The 9,622-nt window shown below is 63.0% G+C and overlaps 1 protein-coding gene and 1 non-coding gene across 6 annotated transcripts; both read right to left on the minus strand.

Moving 5' to 3' along the window:
• Positions 1–1,475: 1,475 nt before the first annotated feature.
• On the minus strand, positions 1,476–9,278 carry COPZ2 (COPI coat complex subunit zeta 2). 5 transcript variants are annotated; one of them, XR_011383497.1, is made up of 9 exons: positions 9,120–9,278; positions 8,321–8,395; positions 6,826–6,907; positions 6,262–6,353; positions 5,816–5,871; positions 5,105–5,182; positions 4,003–4,054; positions 2,845–3,748; positions 1,476–1,802 (listed from the first exon to the last, which is right to left on the minus strand). XR_011383497.1 is itself a non-coding variant. In XM_051825604.2 (9 exons), the coding sequence occupies exons 1-9, from the start codon at positions 9,228–9,230 to the stop codon at positions 1,755–1,757; spliced, it is 633 nt and encodes a 210-aa protein (XP_051681564.1). In that variant the 5' UTR covers positions 9,231–9,277; the 3' UTR covers positions 1,476–1,754. The 5 variants fall into 5 exon arrangements, 3 of the variants coding, with proteins under 3 accessions (XP_051681564.1, XP_051681563.1, XP_051681565.1); XR_011383498.1 differs by having other exon boundaries at positions 8,321–8,389; positions 9,120–9,264; XM_051825604.2 differs by having other exon boundaries at positions 3,710–3,748; positions 9,120–9,277.
• Positions 8,641–8,699, minus strand: MIR152 (microRNA mir-152). Its single transcript, NR_162547.1, has one exon. It is a non-coding gene; the product is annotated as a microRNA mir-152 (primary transcript).
• Positions 9,279–9,622: the final 344 nt, after the last annotated feature.

Here is a 9,622-nt window from a genome sequence, read left to right on the forward strand (position 1 = left end):
CTGTCACTCGGCGCGGAGCCCGTGTGGGCGAGGGGTCGCGCAAGCCCGCGGGCAGGGAGCGTGGAGGGCCACCTGTCCGCAGCCGTCGGAAAACGCTCCAACCTCGGCAGACGGTGGCGAGAGGGGCCCAGCGCGCGTGGACGTCGGCCCCGCCCGCCCCTTCCCAGTCCTGTCCCTGCGCGGGGCCCGGGTTGCCAGGAAGCGAATCGCCGCTGCAGTGGCTGCGGTCGCCTGGGAGCGGTGTGGCCGGAGCCGAGCGCCGGGTGTGGCCGCGTATTTGCCAGGGGATTTCTTTCCCGTCGCCACGCTGGCCCCTGAACCCACTTAATTGCATGCTCTTTTTTCTCCCCGTTCAGAGTTGCCCTTTTGCATTATTTACCGGAATCGGTTATGCACACTTACAAGCCTATGTTTACGTCACTACACCCTGGTCATTTCCTCTAATGACAGAAGTGGTCAAGCCCATGAAAAATAATCTTGGAGAGTTCTGCGGTGTGGGGCGTGATTACCACAGGACCAGCCTCTATCACCGTCCAGGGCTAGCCGCTCTCCGGCTGCAGCGCCTGGCGGAAATCCCTGTGCCCACGCCGGCGGGGAACTGGCCGGACAGGACGCGCGTGCTGGTTGCCAGGGCAACGCTTCGTGGCGGGTGTTGGCAACCAGCCCGAGCTGGTCCCGCCCTAAAGGGCGGAGTCGGTCCCGGGGACGGGCCCAGCGAAAGCGAGCTTCCGGCCTCTGCCCTCCAGGTGGCGCTACAGGATCGCAGATGCCATCCTGGGGCGGGGCTTCCAGCGGCGCCCAAGGCGGCCGAGGGGCGGGACTGGGGCGGGGCGTGCGGCCAGGCTGCGGGGCGTTCGGGGTGGGGGGAAAGGGGCTGTCCCGGGACTCGGCGTTAAACAGGCGCGGGAAGTCCGGGCGCAGCGTCCGCGCCACGGGGAGAAACTGGAGCTTCTGGGACGGGGACGCCAAGGCGAAGTCGTGGTCGCCCAGAAAGGCCACTTGTCTCCAACCTGGCGCGCCCCGGGTGCCGCCGCCTCCCGCCTCCGAGCCGCGCCTCGCGCGCCTGCAGGGCCCTAGTGCCCGGGTAGGAATTCCACGGCCCCGAGTGTGCCAAGAACAACAGTCAGGCCGTTCCTCTCCCAGAGGAGACTGGGAATGGAAAAAATGACCGAGTCCCCAGCGGAGCCCCCGTGTGTATCCTGCGCGCGCAAAATTCGGGTGCCCACGATGGCGGGGAGTCGAGCGCCATTTCCACCCCTTTTACGTGGCACGAGCATACTCAGCTGTCCTCCCCACACACGGGGCCCCTTGGGTCAGTGCCGCACCCCCTCCTGGCGTTAACTAGTCCCCGATCCCCTGACCCACCCGTCTTCCCATAACTCCTGCGGGATATGCCCGGAACCCATGCTGGGTGTCCCGAGACGTGCCACAGGCTGTGCAGGGCCCCACGCGCGCGCGCACACACACACAGAGGCTTCCCAGGCCAAGAGAGGAGACCCTTGGCAGGTTTATTAGGACCCTGGGGCCAGGGATGCCTGAAGAGCGAGTTAGGGTGGCTCAGCTGGCTCCCAGGGCCCAAAGGCAGTGCCCAGGTCTAGCCTTTGGTTTTCAGAGCCGCGGTCCGGAGAAGCCTGCGGTCAGTGCTGGGAGGGCCTGGGATTGGCAGAGGGGTCTCTCGGGTCCCTTGGGGTCGCTGGGCATGTGCCAGGATGGGTCCCAAGAGCAGGAGGGCTTGCTTGCATCCGCTGCAGCCTTCATTTTAATAGCGACCATTTAATTTGTTCCTTGGCAGACTGAAGAACCTGGGGGGGGGTGCATTAGAGAAAGAATGGGGGGGGGGTGCGGAGGAGGCGATGCCCAGTGCCTTAGCAGTGAGGGGAGGTCTGTGGCCATTCCCACGGGTCCCTGGGACCCCTGATCACTAGGTGGCAGCAGCTTCCCTGCCTGCTTTAAATGGCCATGAAGTGGAAAGCAAAAGGCAGGCCAGACTGGCGGCCAGCTCCAGCCTCAGGCCGAGCCTGCCCAGCCCTGGGCTTCCTGCCCCAGCAGCTGTGGGTGTGGCAGCCGCCCCTGCTTCCCCCATGCCACGCCAGGCCACTTCCTGCCCAGTGTCTCCTAGGGGAGGAGACTGGGCCCAGACTGGACACTTCCTGTGCTCAGACACCTGATCCCTCAGTGGACCCCTAGCTCCCCAGCCCACCCCCGCCCCTGCTGATGTGGCACAGCCGGTGAAGGGTGGCTGTCTGGGCATTCCACACCCTGCGGAGGAAGAAGTGTCAGGCCGGGTTGATACAATCGCCCCCCCACACACACACACCATGCACACACAGTACCAGCCAGCAGGGCCCCGCCTGTGCCCCTCCAGCCACAAAGCTACATTTCCTGGTGAAGACCTGTGCCACGCTGCCACGCTGCGTAGGCCCCTCCCCCTGCAGAGTCTCTGTCTCAGGGACAGCTTGGCCTGGACACCCCCGCATCTCCAAGCTGGAATCTAACTCTGTCCTCATTTGACCAGTCCTCTGCCACCTGCAATTCTGGGTTTTGACTCAAGAATTCTACTATAAATGCTGTCTTCCATCTTTCCCTTTTTGGAAAAATAGTAATAGTTTTGTAACTGACAATGCATGATTTGCCAGGGGCTCCCCGAGAGCTGTCCGTGCGCTGGCTCATCTCGTTCTCCTAATGACTCTGTAAGGAGGGTCCTGGTGTTCTGTGACGCCCAGAGGCTGAGTAACTTTCTCTGGGTGAGCAGCCCGCGGGGCTCAGGTGGAACCTGTATAGCCTGGGCTGATGCACACCAATGCCCGTGGTCTTTCCTGTTCTGCTCAGTGCCCGCTCGCTCACCTTTCCGCCCTGCAAATTGCTGGCAGTTGCATCCATTTCAGCAGGATGGGAGGGGCCCCCGAGGGGAGGGCGACGCAGAGTGAGCGCCAAAGGCAAGCCGGGAAAGTGGCCACCACACGTGGGGCTCCCTGGCCACTAAGGATGGCACAGCCCCGTCTTGGCTAAGCCATCACAGCAGGAGGTAGTTAGTGTCAGGGTGGGAAGCTCCAAAAAAAGCAGGATTAGTGTAGGCAGAGAGACCTGCGGGCAGACAGAACAGGGCAAGACAGGCAGCCTGACCCGCAGGAAGTCCGTGCAGCGGCGGAAGGATCAGGCCAGAGTCCACCGCCCCACCCCGCCCTCGGCACGCACCCTGCCCGACAAGGGAGCTTGCAGGGCAGCGGTGGGCGTGGGCTTTTCCACAGCCAGGTGGCACTGGGCCAGGTGGTGAGTGGGGAAAGTTAGATCCCCTCGAGCGTTTAAGGGGACCCTTAGCAAATCCCAGTGTGCAGCCTAAATGGGGAGGGCAGGGGTCTGAGGCAAACCTGTCTTCCAGGGAAGGGGAGCATTAGGGGGTCTGGGCCCCCAGATTGCTTTGCACGACAAATGACCCAGCTGTCACCAGAGAGGGCAACTCATCCTGAATTCAACTTAACCTGGCAGGAGGTTAGGCGGCTGGTGGTAACACAAGCCCATCTGTTGTTTAGTACTTGCTTCCCTCCCTCTCCCCACACCTGGAAGCTCGCGGCGACTTGGCGACTTTCGGAGAGCCCCAGCCCTTCCCTCCTGCACCCCGAGTCCTCCGCCTTGGCAGCCTCCCTGGGGACACTCTGCTCTCCTCGTCTTTCTGTTCCATTTCTGGCCAAGGCAGACCCAGAGCACTTACCTGGGCCACGCTCTGTTCTGTTAACCCACCGTCATCAGCCTGTTGGGGGGGAGGGGCAGAGTCAAAGAGGGGGCTTGGGCCAGTGCCAGAGCGTTGGCTAGGAGAGGTGGGGGGGGGGGGGAATCTGGGGATGACGTTAGTGGAGGTCCTGGGAGGCCAGGACCCCTGAGACCCTTCTGTGGTGCCTGGGGGGTGGGGGAGGGAAGGGCTGGCTTCTGCCAGAGGCTCTGGGCTCCCGCCATCTCAGCCCTGGCCGCCCTGGAACCGATGGGAGAGCCAGGGAAGACCCTTACCCTAAAGTTCACTTTCTGGACCACTTGCTGGGGGTCACTTTCCAGAATCACCCTGTAAGAGGGGAAACCAGGAGCACAGTCGGTGCCGATTCCAACCACGCCCTCCGGCCAAAGCCTCCCGCCTGTGTCCAGGGTATCCTGGGACGCCTCCACCCCTTCAGGCGCTTTCCCAGGGCTCCTCCTCAGCTCAGACTCCTCCCTCCCCAGCTCCGATTCTTCCACACTTCACACCCTTGATCATCGCTGGGCAAAAACTGTGAGCTGGGGTACAAGCTGAACCTTCTAGAATGTTCAGGTTGCCCTGGGTGGGGACTCACAGACTCAGAGCCCTGCAAAGTTCCCTTCGCTTTCTGGGTCTAAGGTGCAAGCTCTGTGCCAAGTCCCAGAGGCCCCGAAGGGAGGGAAGGGAGCCCTATTTCAGTGTTGGTTTATGCCGGGGGTCAGGCCATCCACAGAAGAAATGGAACTCCCAAAGCCAGACTCTGCCATCCCTTTTGATAGACCCCAATACGAGACTAGTCTCAGCCAGTGCGTGCTCAGGGCGGCATCAGTGGGGGTGCACAGGGCCTGACATGGGGTGGGGTTTGGTACAGATGACAGCCGCTGAGGCTCCTCCGAGGCAGAAGCCGAGTGTTTTTGTTTGTTGTTATTAATATCATTATTACCACTGGGAAATGACAAACTCTTCCCTGGCAGCCCCAGGCTTCCCGTGCCTGTTCTTCATGTAGTCCCCACAATCCTTTGAAGTGGTTCCCTTATCATCCCCATTTTAAAACAGGCAAAGTGAGGCTCAGGGAGAATTAGTCCCTGGCCCGAGTCCTACATCTGAGTGGTGTTAGGGTCTGCGGTCCTTCCAGGCACAGCAAGCGCCTGGGCTCTGGAGGTCAGACTGGATTTCCCCGTGACGTCCACGGTCCCCTCTTGTGTGGCTTGGTTTTGGCTGACATGGACGTGTGCTTATCATCACAGTGGGATGGAATCCGTGGGATGGAATCCGTGGGGAAGTTGGCCCGAGAGAGCCCAGCAGTGCCCTGGGAGCCATCTGAGCTGAGGGCCCTGCAGGGGAGGGCCCCAGCCCCCGCTTCTCTCCACCCCTCCTCACCCGCCATCCACAATCTCGTCCAGCACCAAGAAGGCTCCATCCAAGTTCTCGAGCAACCAGCGCTTCTCCACGTTCTTCCTGAGGGCAGACAAGCACGTGAGCCTCCCCGCACTGAGGTGAGGCAGGCGCCCCCTCTGCAAAGACCGCCTCCTCCACCCCCTCCCGGACCAGGTCCAGGAAGGAAAGTGGAAAGGGGGGCGGAGCCTGTGCAAGGGGCTCCCGGGCAGAGGGCCGATCACTGCCTTCAGTCCCCCACGCCTTTGCCTGGACTCCCCCACCTTGGCTGTGCCCACCACCGGACCCTTCCATGCAGCTCATGGCTAGTTTAGAAGCTACAGTCCTCCTGCGTGTGATTAGGTTAACTGTGGACCTTTGTTTTTGGATTATCCGAGTTTGGTTTGACCCAGGCACTGCGACAGATGCCAGATAATTGAGTGGCAACCCAGTGGGAACCAGCCTGCGGGTCAAGGCAAGAACGTGAGTGCGAGTGTGGGCGCTCTGATCTCTGCTACGATATTAACACGCGTGGTCTCCGGCGACTTGCTCAGCTGCCTCAGACCTTGTCATCCGGCCGTTCCCTCTGCACTGCCGTGCTCTGCGTGACCCCCTGGTGACCAGGGAAGGGACAGGGGTCTTGGCGGAAGGTTCTAGTCTCAGTCCAGCAGGGACCTCTGGGATCGATCGGCCTTGGGAGCACAGAACCTCACTCACCTTAACATGTGGCTCAGCGACTCAAACAGGCAGGTGAGCACGGCCATGAGCATCAGCTGCGACGGGCAGGTGCGGGAGGGGAAAACAGGAGAGCTCGGGTGGAGAAGGCCAAAGGGGCCTCAGAGCCCCCCTTGGGGTGGGGGTGGGGCGTGCCTGGTCAGAGGGGTCGGGGCTGGAGGGCAGCTTGACCCTAGAGGGTGGGACACGCTGGCCTGCTCCACGTGGGGACACCGACTGTCTCCTACCCCAGTTTTGTTTAAGAAAGAAACAGGCTCCCTGCAGAGGGGTGATGGCTTCACTTGTGACGCCATGGACACGCATCATCCCAGAAGGAACCGTTCTGCCCCCCCCCCCAGCCCCGAGGGCCCCTGGTGAGCTTCCAGGGCCCAGCCTCCACCCCAGACCCCAGGCCATTGCCTCCTGCGGCCCTGCCCCCCTGAATTCACCTCATTCTCCTGCGATGAGCCCACCACGTACAGGAAGAGGTCAACGCTGCTTTTGTAGACGATGGTCATGCCCCCGAGAAACGCAATCTCACCTAGGAGCAGAGGGGCTCTGAATTCTGGCCCCCTCCCCGGCCTGGTGCCGGTCGCCTCCCTGCTCTCAGCCCACAGTAGGGCCACCACTGTTGGGTGTCTCCGCATCCTTCCCCCCACCTGCCACGCTATTTCTAGGCAGCCTCATTCTGAATCAACAACGGCAGTTCAAGGTCAGCCTCCTGTCCCCACCCCCCCACACACACACATGCAGTGCCCTATGGGGCCAGATCCCAAGTGGGGGAGCCACACACAGAGGGTGCGGGGAGGGGTGCCCTGCAGGTGGGCGGGCGGGGGTTGAGAGGCACCCAGCGGGGTGAAGGGCTGGGGACGGGAGTGGAGGACAGCTGGGGAGGAGACCCTGGAGGAAGGGGAAGGGCTGGGCTTGGAAGGCGACAGGGACAGCTGTGTCAGGATGGGGAAGGCGACAGGGCGTGTCTGAGAATCCTGGGGCAGCAGGAGGCCAACACTTACTCTCGGTGCGGCTGGTCTTGTTGAAGACATTTTTCTCGAAGACCACCTGCTCCTTCACGGAGGGGAATGTGTCATCATAGTACTGTGAGGAAGGGGAGGAGGCGGGGCCGTGGCCATCACACAGGGCCTGGCTCCTCTCTGGATGGGCGGCAGGGCAGGAAGGAGTGGGCGCTGGCCAAGCGGGACCCTGCTGCCACGCTGACTCCCCTGTACTGCCTCCTAGGCCGGTCCCCTCACCACTTCCCCATATACAAATTCTAAGTGTTCTGCAGATGTGCAAGGGGCGGACGGCTGGGGGTCACCAGGTGGCACTGTGTGACAGCCACCTGAGTCCATGCAGCCAGGTGTCCTTCCTAAGCAACCACTACCAGGACAACAGGGGAAGAAGGGTGTGACGGAGTCAGGCAATGCCCCCCGCAGTCGGCAGAACCAGAGCTGGGGTTCACCGAGGACAGTTTGACAGCAGACGGGGTTATGGTGAAGCTCAAGTTCTGGGCACGTATTCCAGAACCAAAATCAGCTTTTGTTCCACTATGGGTTTGGTGAGCCTCGCTCTCCGACTCAGTTTCTTAATCTGTAACACGGATGGGTGCCGCAGGGAGGAGGCCCTGTGCCGTTGGGCAATGCTGGTCCACCTCTGACCACCTGCTGGTGCAAGGGTGGTCCACTCAGCTTGCAATTCTCAGCATGGATTTTGCCACCCAGTGCTCGATCCACAGGCAAATTAGCAGTCTCCCAGCCGGCCGCAGCTGCAGGGGACACACTCATTTGAATGTCCTGAAGGCAATAAAACTTCAGCCCCAAACACACAAGTGAAATCTCCAGAATGCAATGCTCGCTTGTGTAAGTGTTTCAAGGTCTCCTACAGAGGGAGTCCATGGCAGAAATCTGGCTTTGGCTGGTCCCCGCCTGGTGTGCTCTGTGTGTGTGTGTGTGTGTGCGCGCGCACTCTAGCACAAGCACCAGGCCACGGAATGGGGGTGCAGTGGAAACCACCCTGGCCTTCAAGTCAGAGCCTGACTCCAGGCGCTGCTAGGGTGTGAACACGTGTAACCCCAGGCTGAGCACGTGGCTCCTCTGTGCTTCCTGTTCATCATCTGTGATGCGAAAGAGTGGGATCAGAGGGTCTCTGACGTCACAACTGCTTCTACGTCCTCTGACCCCTTAGAGTAATCCCTTAGTGTTTACCAGACTGCAAGTTGCTTGTTGGAGTTCAGGGACCAGATCTCCTGGGTCCCAGGCTGCACACCCCACCCAGCCCTTGGTGGGGGGTTCCCTGTGCCCAAGGACCAGCTGGCCAGTGCAAGGATGAGTAGCAGTAAGGAGAAACCCCCCCCCTTCAGCGCCAGCAGGAGTTAGGAGAGGAAGGTGTCAGAAGGACCTCCTGCTGGGGCTCAGCTGAGCTGCCCTGAGAGACCCCAGCGGTTTCTCTGTGTTCTGGGGTCTGTGGCACTTGGGGGCTCAGGGTCGGGGTCAGGGTCGAGTTGGGGGTTACCTTGGCCAGCAGCCGGTGCCCATCATTGTCTAGGATGAAAACAGCCTTGATGGTGTAGAGGGAAGGTTCCTGCAACTGACAGGAGGGGGTGGGAAGAGCTCCATGTGGCCCCTGGCCCCAGACAGACGCCCTGTGGTGGGCTCCATGGACTGGGCCGGCCCTAGGGGCACCTCCTCGGGCTCCAGCGAGCAAAGGTGCACCGTTGGTTCCCGCCCCACCCTGCGCCGCAGGGGCCACTCCACTGCGCGGCGGCGGCGGATGTTCCGCGGCAGGCCCCGGGTGGGCGCCGTGCCCGCTGGGTGCAGAAGGTCCTTCCGGGCCCAAGTTCTGTCATGCACTGACTGCTCCAGAGCCCGAGTCGGAGTGTATCACAGAACCTGGGCCGGGGGACAGCGGCGCCGAGAGCCTGCTGCTTGCCGGCGACCCCGGCTCCAGAAGCACGCGCGTCAGCCCCCCGGGGGTGGGCGCTCCAGTCCCGGCCGCCAAGGCCACTCCTTACCGGCTCCCAGAGGACGCTCGTTCCCCGCCCCCCATCCTCGTCATCCCCATCCCCATCCCCATCGCTGCTCCGAGTTGACCTCAAACTTCAGCCCCACTCCGGCTGGCCCAGGACGGGCCGCCTGGCCGGCCCGCGCCGCTGCACGAACTTACCGTCCCCTACCCTGGGCCTGGGCCCCCTCCCCGGGGCTGCCCGGCGGCGACACAAAGTTCCCAGCGCCGGCGCGCGCGAGTTGTGAGTTGGCGGCCGCTCCCCGCCCAGCTCCCGCTGCCCGGGACCCCGCACCCGTGCGCTCCCTACCCGCGGCCCCGAGGGCTCCCCGGCTCCCGCGGGCGGCGCCGCGCCCCCGGTCTGGGCCGCCGCGGCCCCCTCCCCCGGGTGCGGACGTGGCCAGGCCTCGGGCCGCTGCATTCCGCTCGCGCCTCGCACTGACAGCGCCGCCCGCCGCGCCGCTCCGCCTCCGCGCCCGGCCCCCGGCGCCGCCCGCGCCCTCCGCTCCGCCCGCGGCTCGTGCGGGGCTGTCCTTGCCTCCCTCCTGCTCGGCCTCCTGCCGTCCCCTCGCGCCCTCTCGGCCCTGCGCCCACACCCGCGCGCCCCTGCCCCACCTCTCGTCTCTCGCTCTCTCCCTCCGCTCCCCAAAGTCCCGCCAAGCTCGCTGCACCGTCAGGTGGTCCTAGGACCGGCCTCTGGCGGCTTCCTGCCTTTCTCAGGCTGTCCTGGGCCCGCAGGAAACAGAAGCAAAACTCACCTTGGTAGGTCCCCTCGCGACAAACGTCAGGTCACCCTCTGGGTCTCAGGGACGG

This window comes from Oryctolagus cuniculus, chromosome 17 (assembly GCF_964237555.1).
Source record: "Oryctolagus cuniculus chromosome 17, mOryCun1.1, whole genome shotgun sequence".
NCBI classification, from domain to species: domain Eukaryota; kingdom Metazoa; phylum Chordata; class Mammalia; order Lagomorpha; family Leporidae; genus Oryctolagus; species Oryctolagus cuniculus.

Excerpts from the sequence above, each read along its gene's own strand:
- COPZ2 (XM_051825603.2), bottom strand. The coding sequence starts at position 9,230 with ATGCAGCGGCCCGAGGCCTGGCCACGTCCGCACCCGGGGGAGGGGGCC. Across the intron at positions 6,908-8,320 it reads GGCACCGGCTGCTGGCCAAG|TACTATGATGACACATTCCC; the intron begins GTAACCCCCAAC and ends CCTTCCTCACAG. Across the intron at positions 4,055-5,104 it reads GACGAGATTGTGGATGGCGG|GGTGATTCTGGAAAGTGACC; the intron begins GTGAGGAGGGGT and ends CCCCTCTTACAG.